Source organism: Crocodylus porosus, unplaced genomic scaffold (genome assembly GCF_001723895.1).
Source record: "Crocodylus porosus isolate Cpor-Errol unplaced genomic scaffold, CroPor_comp1, whole genome shotgun sequence".
Lineage (NCBI taxonomy): Eukaryota > Metazoa > Chordata > Crocodylia > Crocodylidae > Crocodylus > Crocodylus porosus.
This window is the reverse complement of record NW_017728931.1, coordinates 37121799-37140250: the sequence shown is the minus strand read 5'-3', so window position 1 is coordinate 37140250 and position 18452 is coordinate 37121799. Positions and strand designations below refer to the sequence as shown.

Sequence of the window (18452 nt, the reverse complement as noted above, 5' to 3'; positions counted from 1 at the left end):
AGCAGGAGCCGCCAAAGCCTTGGGCTGCTCCATGTGCCAAGGAGGAGCCAGAGCAGAAAAAGCAGGAGCCGCCAAAGCCTTGGGCTGCTCCATGTCCCAAGGAGGAGTCAGAGCAGAAAAAGCAGGAGCTGCCAAAGCCCTGGGCTGCTCCACGTGCCAGGGAGGAGTCGGATCAGAAAAAGCAGGAGCTCCCAAAGCCTTGGGTTCCTCCACATGCCAGAGAGGTGCCAGAGCAGAAGCAGGAGTCATCAAAGCCCTGGGCTCCTCCACGTGCCAAAGAGGTGCCAGAGCAGAAGAAGCAGGAGCTGCCAAAGTCATGGGCTCCTCCACATAACAGGGAGGAGTCAGGGCAGAAGCAAGAGCCTCCAAAGGCTTGGGAAACTGACCGACAGCAACAAGAATCACAGCAGTTACAGAATCCTCCAAAGTCCTTGGGAGCTGCGTGTGTTGTGCCAAAGAAGTTTGATGTGGAACCCAAAGAAGTGAGTTGGCATTAAGCTTTTAATGCTAGTATATCAGACTAAATCATGTGTTAGTTGGAAGCTTTGTAAGCTGCATTGTATAGTTCTACACTTTAGATTTCCATGTCACTCTTGCTTGAATTACAAGTCTGACTAAACTGCCAGAATTGGCTTTTCAGATTCATGAAGATTTCCAAGATGGCCTTTTCTGCCTCTTGTATTTAATACAGTAATGGTGCTGCTTGGCCTCATAGGATATACACTTAAGTTTAAAATAGTCAGTTAGCTTTGGAAGAGCAAAATCTAAATGTGCATTGTAGTTCCACAAAATGGGCATGGTTCAGGTTCTTGGGTTGTCTGTGTTTACTTGTATATTAACTATACTTAAGCTTGATTTTAACCTTGTATCTGTAGGTATTTAACTTCTAGATCAAGCAGCACTAGCTATAATTTTGTTTTAAATGTACATTTCCGGATGAATTCATATGCTATAAGCTCTTCTGGAATGTCTTGGCAATTCTGCTAAACAATAGCTTATTTTTAGAGATGTAGAAAATGTAAGCCATTGCAGGACCCAGTGACAGGCAAGTTTTTGTGTTGTGCTTTACTCCACGTACAAAAGTAACAGGTTTTAATACCATGGGAAAATGTTGACACTTGAAGCACACCATTCAGAAAAGAATGTGGAGTGGTATTTATGTTTGAACTAGTCTTGGAAGAAAATGGAGAACAGCTGCAGTAGCTCTACTTTATGCAGAGGTTGTCAGAAACTCCGTGTCATTCTGTTCTAAGCTTCCTTCAAAACACATCTTGTTCTATATATTTGTTAAATGTAATTTACATTGATCTTGTCAGTCAAAGCTGGCTTACCATCAGAGTGGTTAATTCTTGTATCTAGAGACGGGAACGCAGACAGAAAGCTGAACTTGAAGTAAAACGAGTGGGTAACGTAAAACACCGGGTGACTAAAAATGGGAGTAAGGTTATTTATATAATAAGGCCGGTATAACTTTTGAAACACTTGACTAGCATGTCTAAATAGAATGGGGGGAGGGTGTTGCTTGTTTGCACTGGTGGTGATAGTGGTGGCAAATTTTCTACCATTCCAAGTTAAGTACCAAACTGCATGAGGTTCACTATAGCAATGTCCAAAGTACTCTATCTGAATATTACTATGCCTCTTTTTAAAGACACTAGAATTTCTGGTGTTGGATTCATTTCTAAAACTTGCATTTTTGAGATTTGTTTTCTAATGAGATGGGCCTCTTATTTTCCATAGGATGGAAAAGCAGATGAATTAAGTGATGGACAAGGCTTTGATGCAGTAAGAAAAAAGGAGGTCTCTGTCGGAGAAAGTTGTAAACTGCCTAGGAGTCTCCAAAGCAGTGTGCAGGTGTGCTAATTGGCCAACTCAAACTAACATAAGCCAAATGGCTGGTATAAAGCAATTTGATATATTCCATTTGCTGCATTAGGGTGCCTTGCTGTCTTGTGCACAGTATTGACCTCCTTAGGGTAACTTAGCTATGTGGTACAGTTGCTCACATCCAATTTTTGGAGCAAAGGTTTTTTGGACACCTCAAAGCAAACTTTTATAGGGGAAATTATTCTAGCTCTGTAGTATTGCTATTTAAAGACCTCGGTCCTCAGCACAGTTTTTTTCTAAACTTCAGTTTCTATCACTATATATGAACTATAAAATACTGTGTGGACAGTACCATTCTCAACCCACTGTTTTTAACATTAGTACCAAGTTTGTTGCATGGTGTGGGCAAAAAAACCCCTCTGACTTCTGACTGAACCTACTAGTCGATCCTCAAAGCAAGACTATCAGAAGTGGTATCTAGTTGCAAACAAAGTAGAAAATGGTTAGAATCCCTGCCAGTTTTGCACACTTCTACAGAACCATCTTTGTAGAAGGATGCATTTACTATCATATTTTCCTCATGGGTGTTACAGAACTTCAACACTGTGTGCCTCAGGCTTCATGTAACTTTATGTAGCTCTACATGCACGTTGTTAAATTGTGTGTGTATATATAGTGTCTTCAGAATAGTCTAGTTTGTAGACTGTTCCATCTTCTTGGTTCCTGTTATGCAAGACTTCAGTACTCATTCTGGTAGCACTTTATAACTATGAAATTTCATCCTGTTGGCACTTAATCTTGTCTGAAAGTGCATGCAAATATATCTAAATATACACTGATATACCAAAAAAGTATTAAGCTTTCCCATGAAAGGAATCTTTGGGTATGTAAACCATAATTGAAATATGAGTAGCAGTGCATTGGAAGTGTAATGTCTAACAATTTGTTTAAAAGATGATAAATTTAATGTGCTTTCAAAACCAGGCAACCTTTCTACTATGGCGTGAGGTGATGAAACATGCAACCTGCAGTGCAAGCCATTTGGCGTGCTTTTGCCAGTGTGCTTCAATAACTCTTTCCTGAAGGAAGATGGTAGATTATCTGTGCTCAGCTTTGGGCCTCTTGAGATTACGTTGGTTCTAACTATTATAGATGACTGCCCAGCAAACTAAGCCTACAAAATGGCTGTTAAAAACAAAATCAAACTTCTCTGGGAGTTGTGTGTTTTTTGTTTTGTTTTTTTTAAGTATTTTTCTATCAACTTCTAGTAGAAATTTGAAAAAAAAAAAAAAAGGAAAGGTGATAGGCTTTTGTATTTCATATCAACTATTGAGTGCTACTGGTATGTGTTCTGTGAATTTTAATGCATTTTTTGTAAAGTGGGTTACTAAAGGAGTTTAAAAGCTATTTGATTTAATTCTTTTTGTTGTTGTGCATTTATTCATATGATGTCTCTACCAGTTGTTTTTGAGGTCTCCTTCCAATCAAGAGGATGAACTGAGGAAACTATGTTTTTGCAAGCTCAGGCTAAGGTTTGGGGCTGCAAACTGATCAGGCTGTATTTTCAGAATGGAAATCTAAATTTGAGACCTCCTGAGTCTTAATGCTTGGCCTCATGTTTTTTTGGATTAGTGGCTTTGTTTCAGATCTGAACTTCCTTTTTAGAAAAATATCATAGCTGCCCATATACAGCTATAGTTTCTATAGTGAAAATCTTCAGAGGTCCTGTAGTGAAAGTCCTGCTTGCAGCAGCCCAATTAGAGTATAGAGCTAGAAGTTTGCTGGTCATTGTATTCTTCCGGTGAACTCCTGAAAGAATGTATGAGTTCCTAGTAGCCTTGAGGAGGATGTCTGTCGAATGCTGTTACCATAACTACATTACCCTTGTGCCCTGTCTTCATTTTTTCAAGTTTTAAACTAAATTATTCAGACAACTTGTAAAGATGAGGAGGTATCTGTACAAGCTGAGGCCTGTTCATAAGTATCCACCAATGTGTAACAGTCTGAACTTTTGAATACACTGAACAGTTAGAGTCCTACTTTTGCTTTTACTAACCATGTTACTTTTCTCTAATGACTATGCATGGCTTAGTTTAGTTTTGTGGCAAATGGACAAATTGGAGTGCTTTAGGATCCTATAAACCTTTCTGCCATACTTCCCCTTTTGGAGTGAATTATCTTTTATATGCTTGAATACAGTGAGTGGATAGTCTCTGAAACTTTATAGTAAAAGTCAAAGTGGTATCCAATTCTGAATTGTGCGTATAACCTTGTTTCTTAAGGTGCAAACCACACAGAATCTTGCAATGTCTCTTGCAATTTGATTTGACAATAAAATTGTCATAACTGTATGGGACTTGAGACCAAAGAATCCTGTTTCATAGGAAGTGGTCCTCTGGCAGAATATACAATCTGGAAGCAAAGATGAGCTGTTTTTAATATAATATGCAGGAACTTTAACTAGACTTAAATAATTCTTTCCTTATCTCCAGTTCAATTCTGTAGTGCAATAAATGTTCTTAAAATGCTGGGAGTAAAATTTTGATACAAGATTAACCTGTATAGCTCATGCTGTACATCTGGTATTATTTATCTCTGACTTAATCTACAAGGTGCAGATCTGCCCTGCCTTTTGCCTGACTTCAACTTAATTCTATACTAACTGCCTCATTCCCTTCTTCCTGTCCCAGTTTGCCTTTGGATGCTAAAAGCAGCTATTATCAAAATTTGGCTTTTTCCAACTGTTATGAACTTTGGAGTCCTGAAATAGTGAACAAAGTCATTGAAACTGTTTGGTGTTCTTTTTCAGATTTTCTACTTAAAACTGCAACAACTTGTAGTTCATGTAGCTCTTGTAGCTTTTGTTGGGATATGTAAACCTCTTCAAAAAGATGGGAGGCAAACTAACTGCCTTATTCTCAAAACTTCAGAGTTGTGGAACAAAGGAACACGATACGGAATGCAAATAATCATTCTGCTTACTGTTTGGCCCAGCTCCTCTGCATCAGCATTACTTTAGAGAGATGAGTTGACTAAAACTTGTTTGCCACCTCAGTCAATGTAAAGTTTTCATCAGGACTCTTGTAAGTCATTTGAGATGTTTAGCTTCTCTGTTGCAAATAACTTGGACTCCAGTTCTGGATGTGCAGCACTTCTGGAAATCAATTAATGTTCATGTACTGACCCTTAAGGACTTGAGACTTTATCTATGACTTTGAATAGCAACATTGCACTAGTTGTACTAAGCAAAGTTGTCTAACATCTAGAAATAACCTCTTTTTCTTAGCAAAGAACTCAAGATGCCATACTAAATACACTACTACTTGAGCCTTTTTGTGCCCTCAAACCCTGCATCTTGTATAACCTTGGGGGAGAGGATTCCCTCTCTGTCTGTGTGCATACTTTTGGTCAGAGAATTCCTTCCTTCATAAATGGGAAACAGGCTTAAGTAAATGAGGCAGACGGTTAGTGATCTGAACTGTTCAATGGGTGGTGTTGAAGCCCACAAAGGACGGCTCTGAGTTTGGGAAGAAACAGAGCTAGCATGATGATAGGGTATGGTTGGTCATGATGTATGCCTCAGTTGTGTCCACATGGAGTCCAAAGCTGTTCATCATTTCATATGAATGCTGGCTGAATGACAGATAAGTATAACTACTAAATTAAAACTCCCCAGCATGATTACTGTGGCCGAATCTCTTTATTAACTGTGTATACAGATTGGATGATCCTGAGTTGGGCAAATGAAAGTCATCTTATACAACAGGAACAGATTGATACTACATTGTCAAAATGTGTTAAAAGTTGAAATAAGAATTTCTATTAACTCCCCCCCCCCCCCCAAAAAAAAAAAAAAGAAAGAAAAAGACAAAACAATATAGTTTTGGCATTGCATCATGCAGTAAAACTTTTTGCTCAATTTTCCTCTGCTTATATAAATAACTAGTACTTCTCTTTGTTGGTGGGAGGGGAGAAGCAAGCATGCATCTTCACAAGGGTATTCCAAGACACTCTCTGCATTTGGAAAAAATATGAAGCAACTTTAAGGTTTGTAGCTGATTTTTCCAAAGTTTTGCACTTGTATGTTGAGCTATTAAAGTTATGGAGATAAAGCCTAATGACTTGTGTACCTGGAAATTTAGGGGCCCTTGTTCCATTTATCCAGTCCCCTGGCTAGAAGAGATCAAGTTCATAAGACCTACTCAATTTCTCTGACATCTTTTCAATTATACCTTTATTCAAAGGTTCATTAAGTTGTCTACATCTGTGCTAATAAGTGTTTCCTTCAACTTTTCAATTTTAAAAATTCCAAGTAGCAGGGCTCTTGGTTACTTGTGTAACCTGTTCTATACCCTGAATCTTCAGGAAGACTTTCTGATTACTTCTCTCAATTTTTTTTCCTTTATTTTTGAGGAAGAATTGTCACTTTAGGAAAGAGGCATGATGTTGTAGGAGTACATGACACACCTGAGACTCATTCAGAGGCTGAATATTGTATGCCCAGTTCCAAGGAACTTGTGATAATGCATCCTTTTTTGCAGGATGTGCTATACTTTTGCAGTATCCAGCTTCAGCAGACAAGTTCTTAAATCTAATGCTGAGTAACCATGGTTGCAACTCTTATAGATATTATTTCTTGAAAACATCTGGAATGTCACTTCCCAAAAACCAGAACATGTTGGCTCAATTGTAATTCATCTAGGAAGAAGTATGCTTTGGGAACCTTAAGGGCTTGCACAGCTTGGTTTTAACCTGTCTTGGCACTTGAAAACCTTTTTAACTTGTATTGGAAAGCCTTTTAGTTAGTACCACTCAAATTTTAGAGCTAGTTTTATAATGGTTTTCACTGTTGTATGAACTCCATTTAGCTGAATAAGGTAAAGATGAAACTAATTCAAGGCACCAGATTTAATCAAATGACAACAGTAAACTGATCTTGATGAATAAAGTGACAGTTTGCACTTTTCACCTTGACTTTGGGAAATGCTAAAGACAGCATAGCAGTCTTTCAATTTCTAGTATTTGATTCTTTAAATATGCTTTGGAATCGGGTTGTATTTGTCTTATCCTCTTTTTCACATTAGGTGCCTAAACCTGTACATCAGCCAGCTGCAGAATTTTGCTCTACGTCTACTCTTCCAAAGGATCCAGTACTAAGAAGGGAAAAACTGCAGGATCTGATGACTCAGATACAAGGAACATACAACTTCATGCAGGTATGTCTTTCATTACTGTAGGAACATTGGATTCCCTTTTGTGGTAATGCTAACATTGTAGCAACAAAACTGCTTGAATTATGATGGAATGGGAATTTTTAAAGTAACTAATGGCCTTTATAATCTGTGCAGATTTGCTTATTTATCTCTTGCCATGTAATCAGTTTGAATTTTGTCTGCTAGCTTGTTTGTTTGATTGTATTTTTTTTTTTTTTTTTTAAGGAGTCCATTCTGGATTTTGATAAAGCTTCACCAAGTGCCATTGTTTCATCACAGCCACCTTCAGTTTCTCCAGCAGGTAGTCCTGCAGGTATGTAACTTTCTGAACTGAAACATTTTTTTAAATTTTTATCTTGAGGAAGATGGAAGAAACTAGGGTCCTTCTTATAATAGTAATAATTCTCTACACCTTCCCAATCAAATGTTAGAAATGCGCGCGCGCGCACACACACACTTCCATATTCTTACCAGTGTTGTTTACTAATACTTTAATCGATGTCGCAGGGCACTAAGGTGCCTGCTCCTTTTAAGGGCTTAAACTGCCTAGGGAGAGAGCCCTAGCAGTCGGGCAAGAACCCCACAGGTGCAAGTTACTGTGGCAGCAGGCCTAAGGAGGGAATTTAGCCTGCACCTGCAGCTGGTCAGCTGACCAGAAGGGGCAGGGCCCTGACCACAAACTCCAGGGACTGGGACTAGTGAGGCAGTTCCCTACCAGCATCCAGAGAGGAATTGCCCAGAGATGCTGCATTTTTAGGGCTAATGAGAATCCAGGAGCTTACCAGGTACCCTTGCCTTTTAGACACTTAATCAAACTTCTTCCCTGGCACTCTTTTTAATGGGGCAGAGCACATCTTGAACTTTCTTGCATTGTTATAGTCCAGGGGCTCATTTTGGTTGCTGTCTGATAACACACCGCAGGATTGGGCTGAGGCTTTTGGGGAAGGAGGAGGCCTCATTGGGAGCCCACTACAGTGTGGGAACCTGGGCGCTAGTGTGGGCACAGTATTCAGATGAAGGAACCTTGGTGGCAAGGGGAGTACTGGGAGAGAGACAGGGCTGCAGAGAGCCCAGTGATGACTAGGAGCCAAGGTGAACTAAGGCCTTGTGAGGGACAATGTGTGAATGCTGTATGCGAGGCTTGAAGCATGGTAAAGGGATGGTTTGGAGCCATACATCTAGCCCGTAGGGCTGAGGGTGTCCCAAAAGGCATCCATTTTGGAGTGGGACCCAAAAGGGGTTTGGGAACCCACAGGGTTCAGTGGGGTCCATCAGGACCGTGCCCAAAAATACAAACTAGAGAGCAGCCTCCCCATTTATTATAATACAACAAAATGTGGCAGGTGAGAGAGGGTGCCCGTTGGGCAGGGTTGGCACAGTCAAGAGCCCTAGGGGGGGTATCATGGCCAGCCCTGGGGACCCCATCTCGTGACAGTATTAAACCCTAATCTGTGTACAAACAATTTTGCCCTTGGTGGCTATCAAATCTGCTTGTTCTTTTTAAAACGAGCAATACAAGTAGCAAAACTCCTGTTTTCCACAACTTGATGCAGACTTAACCTATAATCAGATTTCTTTCAAGACCAGTTCTCTCAAGAGTGTTTCTACCTTGGAAGCATTCTAGAGACAAGCATTGGAAGCAAAAATGTTTATTATAGTTAACTTCTGAATTTGAGTAAATGTCTTGGGTCTTTCAAGCTTCTTATTGAACCAGGGTTTTTCATATGGGAGCTTGTGTTTTGTAAAGCCTTTTTGATTTATCTTTAATTTTATTACATGTAACTGCTTGCTAAATGTGACTGGTTTAATGTAATTGTAACTAACTCAAAAGCAGTATGTTTCTTGTATATAATAAGAGCAGTGCCAATATTGAAACACCTTACTTTACATTTTCAACATAAGTGATTTCTATTTAATACAGTTTTTGTTTTGACTTTAAAGCAAATGTTACTTTTATTCTTTATTCTCTTCTATAGCTTCTAAAGAACAAAAACTGCTGAGTCAAAATGACTTTCTTCAACAGCCGCTTCAGGTAAACTTAAAGACTCAACTGTAGAAATGGGGTAGCAACTTGCTTGTCATGGTTTCAGAAATAACTAAAGAATCTTGGCTGAAGTCTGTCAAAGCAATTCTATGAGAGAACAAACTTTTAAAGCATTCTAGAATTTGTAGGAGGTTTGCTTTACAGAGCCTGTACTAGTTGTATAATGCATGTACTTAAGACCCTGTAAATGAAAACATTGTCTTTAGTCTTTTATTTATCAGATTAGGTAAGTAAAAATTGCAAGTTGGCAAGCTTGCATATGACCTCTTACTTTTGAAGTATGGTAGCAGAAGTATTAATAAATTAAGTCCTGAGCCAGCTTGTCCAACTGTGTTAATCTACACAGAAGCAAAGATTTGGTCAGTTTAAATTGCCAATAGTCTAGAGCAGTGGTCTCCAAACTTTTGATTGCGCACTCCTATCAGTAAAAAAAAAATTTGAGCACGCACCCCCAATATATGCATATATATATTGGGGTGCCACTGAGGGAACCACTGTCAACCACTCTGCGTTGTGGAACTCCCACTTTTTCCCTCAGGATACCTTGCGTACCATATGTGACATGTGACCGTCTGACATGTGGACCAAGTGAGGGCGCCAGTGTCAATCCATATATTAAATATTAGTAAAGCTTAATTTCTTTCTTATTTTTTTAGATACAAGATGAATATAAATAGAAGTTCTAATATTGTCTTCCTGCACCCCAGTGGATCATCTTGCACACCCCACTTTGGAGACCACTGGTCTAGAGATGCAATGAGCATGACTGCCTACAGTGTTTCATAGTTTCATAGCTGGTAGGGTCAGAAGGGACCTGAGCAGATCATTAAGTCTGACCCCCTGCCATGGCAGGAAAGAGTACTGGGGTCAAACGACCCCAGCAAGGTGTTTGTCTAGCCTTTGTCTTAAAGACGCCTAGGGTAGGAGCCAGCACTACTTCGCTTGAAAGTTGGTTCCAGATCCTAGCGGCCCTGACTGTGAAGTAGCGCCTCCTGATACCTAATCTGAATCTACCCTGTGCCAGCTTGTGACTGTTATTTCTAGCCACTCGTGGTAGTGCTCAGGGGGAACAGGGACTCCCCCAATGCCTGCTGGTCCCCTCTAACTAGTTTGTAACAGGCCACTAGATTCCACCCCCCACCCCCACTCCCCTGCCTTGTCTTGTGGAGGCTGAACAGGTTCAGGTCCTGTAGCCTCTCCTCATAGGGCCTTCCCTGCTGCCCCCTGATCATGCGAGTGGCCTTCCTCTGGACCCTCCATGTTGTCCACATCCCTCTTAAAGTGTGGCACCGAGAACTGGACTCAGTACTCCAGCTGTGGCCTGACCAGTGCTGCATAGAGGGGGAGGATCACCTCCTTGAACCTGCTTGAGATGCATCTGTTGAATATACAGACATCCTAGTGTCTTTTAAGGAAGAAAATCTTAGGTATGTTCAGGACCTGCCACTTTAAAGGACTGTTCTAATTTTAGAATTTCTTGCCTCATTTAAAGTAAATCCAAGAACAATGAGGTCTCTTTGTCTCTTTAGGTGCCCCATTTTCAAAAAACTAAAACTGATGGGCAAGTATTTTACCTATATCTAATTACAAAGAGAATGTGATGGTCTTCAGGCAGACATAACTGTGAACACCCGTTTCATGCCTGTGGTTTGTAGTTTTTGCCCACTTGTAAATGCATAAAATGAATAGCGAAGTGAAACCAGTAGACCTTCCAAAAACTACTAAATGGTTTTTAATTAGTAGTTTATTAGGCAGTAGTCTAAGATGCCAGTACATCTTCCAAAAACTACTAAATATGAGTAAGCTTTAGTTCCTTTTCTTTCAGACTGCTGCTTCTCCCATAACTCTTCATGGTTCAAATACTTCCTTAGCATCAGCTGATCAGACTCTGTCTGGCTCTGAAACAGAAGATCTAGTGATGCCACAGACAACCCAGGTAAAAAAAACACACAAACTAAGCTTCTTATTTCTTTTCTTTGCAGTTCTCTTGGTTTTGAGGGTACCATGTGGTAGCAGTCTTTTCTGGAGGGGCCTCCTCTAAACAGTTTGCAGCAAGCTGCTTTTTAACTAAGGAAAAGACTTGTTTGACATGCTGGCATTTCCTTTTTTCTGTTGAGTTTTTCATTTAGCAAGATGGATCTAATGATCCAGGCCTCCTTGGTAAAGCAGAGACCTGGTAGCCCATTACTTACCTCAGTGGGCTGTAAGGAAGTTTGCATTCAACTAAACTGTTACTGTACAAGCACTCCACAATACTAAAAGGGAAGCAACCCCAAGAGACTTTTTTAAAACCTAGAAATATTGTGGTGTGTTCCAGCCTTCTCCCAGTTTGTTACATATGGTTATAGAAATTGTTCATTAGTTAATTATATTCAGTTATTACGTTTTCTGCTGTTTGGAGAAATTGTCAGTTATCTGCTTAATGATTAGTGAAAGTATAGGGGGAACTCCAAAGAATTCCTCCTTTTTTTGCTTTGGCTAAAAGTGGCATTAACTCATCTGGCCCTGTGGGGACAGTCTGCAGGCCAGGTTGGGCTTACAGACTGGCCCCACATTCCAGTTTGAACCTACAGGCCTGGTCCAGTGTACACATGGCATGCAGCTTGCACTGTGTACCACCCTGTATGCTGCTTGCAGCATGCTTACACCAGTCTCTGCTCATGCAGCATGTTTTGGCCCTGACCCTGTGCATGGGGCCAGTCTGGGGCTTGTGCTATTATGCATGCAGAACCTGTGCTGGACCAGCCCTGCTTACTGGATCTGGCATGCAGGGCTGGTCTGTAGGTCTAGCTCACCTGGACCAGGCCTGGATCCAGTGCACAAGGCCTGTCTGATGGGGTATGCACTTCATGTGGTGACCGGTGCTGCATGCCCAGACTCCAGCCCCACATGCCATGTGCAGTGTGTGCTAGTCCCAGCAGGGTCAGGGTGCAAGGGGCATGTGGTGCCCATGCCAGACAAGCCCTGTATGCTGGATCCAGCCTCTGCAACTAGACTCTTGCTCTGATCTGGACTGGCCCCAGATTAAGTGTTCAGGGCTTCCTGGGGCAGGCACCACTTGCAGCGCATGCACCATACTGGTCTTGCATGCAGCATCCACACTAACTCCTGTGCTGTGTGCAGGCTGAGCCAGATACCTCAGCTTTGTGCTGCATGGAGCCTATGTGGGCAGGATGGATTCAGCCTGCAGTGTGTATCCTTGGCACTGCTTGGGTAAAAGATGAAATATTACGCAGGGAGTTAAATTCTCTTAACTTCTTGTGGCCATGTGCTCATTGGTCGTAGGTGTTGGTATACTGTTTTCAGTTCAGATTTCTGCAGATGGTACCATCTTAATAGCTCATCTTAGAAATTGCTTGCTCAATAACATGTTATAAAAAGTAAGTCCTTTTTTGTTATGCTGTTGAGCACTTGGTTTGATGGGAGTAGCTATAACAGATTAATCATAGTACAGTAACTGAATGATTTGATTGGGAACAATGCATGACTTAAATATACAGTACTAGAATGATTATTCACTCATTGCTAAGCTACAATCTCAAGTTGGGAGCTCTTAAAATACTGGGCCTTTATTCCACCCCCCCCCCCGGTCCTAATGGTGTAGGTCATAGGTGACTACCCCAGTAGTATATGTGCTGCAAGTGGTATAGGCAGCCTGTGTGGCCCACAGCAGAGCAGATGAATGGGATAGGGTAGGGAGCAGAAACCAGCCCACTGTGCAGGGAAAAGTTTTGAGTGGCACTTCAAGGGTGCTGGGCCAACTTTGTGGCACACCAGCTGAAAAGTTTGGCCCCCCACTTTATCTAGACTACCTTGTTCCTGATCTTGGTGTATTCATAGCTTTGTGCATACGTAAAACTACAGACATTTCAACCTTTCAGCGTAAGAGAAGACGAGTAGTTTTTTGCTTTGTTTACATATACTCCCAAGTTGTCGTATGGTTCTAATGTCTTCATTGTAATTGCTTAAGATTACAAAGTAAGGAATACTTATGATCTAAGGCTGCTTATTGTGTGATTCAGCTATTGTCCTCTTATTGTTTTCAAACAAGCTTTGCTGCTTCTGCTTTACCTAGATACCAGTAGGGATGCTAGTGATGGCATGGAGAAAAAATAGTTTTGGGTGCCTAGCCTTATTCTGATCCAGAATAGCAGGGTGGGAACAGGCAATTGTCCAAGACCAGGATGAAACTGTACTTGCACCAATCTAAAGTGCTGTGTGAGAGCAGTAAGGATGTTACTACCAGATTTTAGCTACTGTAGTCAAGTAAAATTACTTCCAAAGACTTGACGCAGTGAAAAATCACAATCTAACATCAAGGCAAGTCTGTGCTCCACAGTATGACAGTGTTGCAGCTTGTCAAAAGGCTGGAAAGTCTTAAGACCTGAAATCTAGTTGTAGTCAATCTTGACTAAAATTTTCCAAACAAATCCAGTCTGTGGTTCTGTGTTCCAAGGCAGTGGTCTCCAAAGCGGAGTGCAAGACTATCCATTGGGGTGTGGGAAGAAAATATTAGAACTTCTATTTATATTTATATAAATGTACATATATTGGGGGTGTGAGCTCAAAATTTTTTTTACTGGTAGGGGTGCGTGATCAAAAATTTGGAGAGCACTGTTCTAAGGATTATACTGGCAATGAAACATCCCAAACAAATCCCCTGCTAAAATTTTATAGCTCCCAGTTTGTCATCTTATGGAAGGGGCTGTCTTTTGTACCTACAAAATCTGCTTGGATGTAGATGGAACAAAGCCTGACTTGCTTACCATTGATCCCTAACAGCATCCTAACTCTTTTCCAAGCTAAACTTCACTGTTCTTTGCAGCATTTGTTCAGTAACAGAATTTAATATTAACTGGCTCTTCTACTTCTTCAGGCATCGGTACCCCTTTCTCAAGAGACTGAGAAATATACTTCACCTCAGCCACTGTATCAGACAAGTTCACGCATCTCTGAGCCGCTGATTCCCCAAAAAATTGAAGTTACGCAGGTAAACTAAAACACGAGAAACGGATGTACTTCATTAAGATTACATTAGTTAGAATAATTTGGGTAGCATCAATAAATAACACTGCATAATGTCTAAATTATTCTGTAAGCTAAATATATTATAGTTGGCTGCTATAATGCCTTTCTAATAGCTGCAAACCCTCAACTTCATTGGACTCATGTTCTACCTGCCTCTGTATTAATAGTATTGCTAACCATTCTTCTAACTTTTTTTTTTTTTTTTTTTTAGTGCTGAATTGACGAAAACAAGGTTTAAAGATCTTGTAGCCACAAATACCAAGGCTTAAGTGGGCTATCATTAATCTATGCTGTAATGCAGACCACTTAAGAGGTGCACCTCTTGGGTAGGAGTAGAATTTACTTTACAGATAGCCACTTTAGATTAAGGAACCCTTTCCCCCCAGCTTATGGCATACTTGGAACTCTGAGAAACTATATCAGTGTGAAGTTTCAGTTGTGGCAAAACTTTTTTTGCTGCTTTACTATGAAATTATTACAATAGCTGGTGTATGCCTAGTAGTCCATAGATGTACTTTCGCTTAGTCGGCAGAGACTGCAATAGAAGTACTGATTGCTGAGGATGCACAGCAAGATTTGAAATTGTAAGCAAAAGCTATTTTGTTGCTTTGCTATGTCCAAATGTCATCCTGCAGAAACTGCTGACTTCTGACAGTCTAGGCTTTACAGCAAATTAACTGCTTCTGTTACCGCCTGATAACTATCAAGTGACCTCTCCATTTCATATTTGTCTCTCAGGCAACTATTCCTCTGTCAAGTGAGTCGCAGTCACCATTGCCTACATCAAGCACCTCCATGTCACCAGTACCACAGGGGCAAACCTTTCAGTCTCCTCCTGCAAGCAGCAGTTCTGTTACAATAACTGCAGCTCCATTTCAAGCTATGCAGACTGTAAGTGTGCAATTCTAAAGCTAAATGGAAAAATCATTCATGACTAGTCTTAACTATAGATTGTTACTTCAGCCTTTTAAAACTATGAAATCAGCTATCCTGGCTACAGAAACTGATTACATGCATTAAAGTTGATCTCTTTAATGCCAGAAAAGAACTGCTGATTTTGGAGTGGTGGGGGCAACCGTTTTTGGTAGGCATGTCAGAAACTGTCCCCACACCCTGCCCAAGTGCCACTTCAGTTCCCTTTCCCTAACTGATCTGATGTTCAGACTTCTTTTGGCTGTTCCCCTTGTGCTACTCTCTTTGCCCCCTCCAGAATCAGCTGTATGCTGTGTACAAAGGCTGCCTTTGCCACTTGTGGTACCTGTGCCACAGGCTGGTCAACCCTGTTTGAGTAACCCATCTCCTGAGCTGAGAAGCTGTTCTGCAATTGCTATATGGGATCAAAATTGCACACTAGTGCATCTTGGCTTATGCTGATTTCTATTTTATTGCGTGCTTTAGTGGCTTAAAGTTTCCTAATAACTGTTTCACAGCTAATCTGATTTTTCTAACACAAGCACCTTGAATTCCTGGCCAACCCAGAGGGGTTATTTCTTTGTGCTCTATTTGCCATACCTGAAATGAAGCGGTTTTTAGTCCTAGTTTCCGCCAGGTGGGAATCCAGCTGACTGATTTTTGTTGCTGCAGGAGTGTGGCAATGAAGCCATGTAAAGGGAATGGAAAACCTGGGAATCAATGAAAACTGTACTTAAATGATTATCTAGAACAGAAGTTGGATATATATGCTCACAGTGTGTATGAGATTAAGTGTGCACCTCCCAAAAGACTCATTGAGCTGCCTTTTGTTGTCCTACCTTTATCCAGAAGTAGAGAGAAATATTCTGATTTTCCTTCTGTGACAACAAGATGGAACCCTCTTCCCCCCCCCTCCCCCCCAAAAAAATAGTCCTTGGTCTAATGGCAAGATTTCTAACCTAGACTACCTGCAGTGGTTTGGCAGATCTTGATTTTGTCATATTACTGCAGATCAAAACTTCCCCTCTTGTGAAACTTCAGTGCTGTTAATGTTAGATGCTCTAGTTATCTTTCCTAGAGGAAAGAGAGACCCTATTCTGCATTCTCCAAATAGATGTGATAAATTAGAGCAGCCCTCCTAAAATGATATTTCTAGCAGATTCCTATTGTGGTACCCTATGGAGGGAGCCTTGAGAGAACTTTACTAGTAAGGAACTACCTGGGGTTCATAGATTTCATAGACATTAGGGCTGGAAGGGACCTCAGAAGATCTTTGAGCCCATCCCCCTGCCCCAGGGACAGGACGAAAAAAATATACGTAAAAAAAAAAAAAAATGTGAGAGCATGGATTTCTTAGGGCTTAATCTTTTTATTGGACCAATTGCATAGTTGGGATAGTTAAACAAACTTTCAAACGCAAAACTTTTCTTCATCATGTCTGACTACTCACCTTAAGAAACCCTTTCTTGAATGTAGTCCAGTACCCCATGATACAGCTTCCTTATCAGCTTCAGCTCAGCTGTTTTGGGATGTGCAACCAAGTTATTGCAGGCCTGCATCTTCTGTTCATCCTAGGTTAGGATCTCCTTTTTTTTATTTTTGAAAAAAAAAAAAAAAAAATGTAGACTAGCCTGGACAAGTCTTTGAGGCACTTCTAAACCTTGAAAGACAAGTGATTTAAGGAGGACTGTTTGTATAAGTGGAGGGGACTTGTTCTTCTTGCCAGTGAAGTGACATTTCTCAAATACCTTTCATTAATGGCTGCTTTGATTCTACTATAGGCTTGATCAGGTCTTTGATTTTTCTTCTTACCACTTCCATAGGGGTCTCTCTAAACATCCCATCAGCTCTAAGTTTATCTGACAGTGTTGCATACAAGGCTACCTTTATGACTTGAAGCTTGCTGGCCCTAGTGCTTGGGAGGTCCAGGCCACAGCTGGGGCCTTTTATTGGTGAGGGTGGTGAACACTAATTCTACAATGGGTGAGGTCCTTTCTTCACTGAAGAATGCTAAGATATCTGTTCTCTTTGTCTGACAGGAGCACTCCCAAGAGAAGTTTTCCTTTGCATTGTTTCCTTGCTTGTTTTATATTACTGTCAGCCTCAGGTCTTTGGAGCCACTTAATACAATAAAATTGTAGTATTGTAGTTGGCTTTAGTATTGTATTTTGAGTCCAGTTTTAATCCTGACAGCTGCTTAAGACTCACTTTCTTCATCCTTTGGTAACCATCTCTTTACTACTTTTTCAAGTCAGGATTTCATATTAACAGTGTCAAAAGTATGGCCTGCTGGTGGGATTCAGTCCATGGTGCCATAGCTTTCAGCTCTGCATGCTGCCTGTGGGTCTTTTTAGTCTAAGCAAGTGTTCAGTCAAGGGCCTGGTGTTCGCAGTATATTTCAAAAGTAGAGTAATGGAACAAATACAAACTGCTTCTTTCCAGTAGATGTGTCTTATCCTTTAAAGGACTAATAACTGTTCATCTTTAATCCCCATAAGTTCTGAAGAAACTTGGTAAGATGCTTAGTCATGGTAGTCCTGGGATGGGTCAGGTACTTCAGGTATTTCAATCTTATTGAGTTTTAATAGTTCTGTCACTCTGCTTGTCTGTCTTCCAAACTGGCTAGATCCTACACCCAAATTTTATTTCATCATTGCCTCTAGCAGCCTGGGAGCTGTCAGTCCTTTGAAATATCTTAATCTAAAACATTCAAAACCTTCTGCTCCAAATCAGGAAAGCCTCAAATAAACTTAAAACAAAAGTGGAAGAGGCTTTTTATTTGTGTAGTTTTTTAGATTGGCAGTTTTTCCTGTGTAGTACTAGTTTCAACATTTATTGGGTTATACCACTCTTAAACTTGAACTTTCACTTGGTTCTGTCATGGTCTGTCTAGCAACAATACTTACACATTGCCCTTCTATACAAAGCACTTTTTTTTTCTTTATGGTTAGATTGCTGAAGGGGCCAGTCCAAAGGGTAGAAGAGATTCTGGCCTTCCTCCCTGACTGGGGTATGCTCAAAATTTCTGAATTATGTGAGTAAGTGCAAATCACACTTGGTAGAGACTCCCAAATCTGATGCTTGCTTTTTAGAAAGTTGAATAGCAGGATGGCAACTTCGTGTACTATAAGCAGAAAAATTTCAAAGGACCACTTACTGGTTGTGTAATATAGATATGATGGTTCTCTTTGTATTCAAATAGATGATGAGTAATTAATGCAGGAGAGAAGTGCAGAAAAATTAGGACTACAATCCTTGAGACAAGAATTTTAGTAGTATTCTGTGAAGTTGTCAGAGATGCCAGAATTGCCCTGAAATGGTCATGGTGAACTGAAAACTAGCTTGAGCGCACATTTTTGAAGTTTGAAGTCAAGTATCAAATGCTAACCATGCATCGGTGATCTGGGCCTAGGTTTTACAGTCGGGTA

General features: G+C 40.6%; 1 protein-coding gene across 5 annotated transcripts in view; it reads left to right on the top strand.

Moving 5' to 3' along the window:
• The window catches only part of CAPRIN2 (caprin family member 2), a 76565-nt gene that overhangs the window by 27029 nt on the left and 31084 nt on the right, over positions 1 to 18452 (top strand). For 3 of the 5 annotated variants that reach the window (XM_019544617.1, XM_019544615.1, XM_019544614.1), the window contains exons 9-14: positions 6912 to 7043; positions 7266 to 7353; positions 9017 to 9072; positions 10910 to 11020; positions 13961 to 14074; positions 14851 to 15003. In XM_019544617.1, coding sequence (XP_019400162.1) covers positions 6912 to 7043; positions 7266 to 7353; positions 9017 to 9072; positions 10910 to 11020; positions 13961 to 14074; positions 14851 to 15003 — 654 coding nt within the window. Of the gene's footprint in view, positions 1 to 68; positions 483 to 1359; positions 1402 to 1740; positions 1855 to 6911; positions 7044 to 7265; positions 7354 to 9016; positions 9073 to 10909; positions 11021 to 13960; positions 14075 to 14850; positions 15004 to 18452 lie in introns of all 5 variants that reach the window. The other 2 variants (XM_019544618.1, XM_019544616.1) reach the window with 2 other exon arrangements.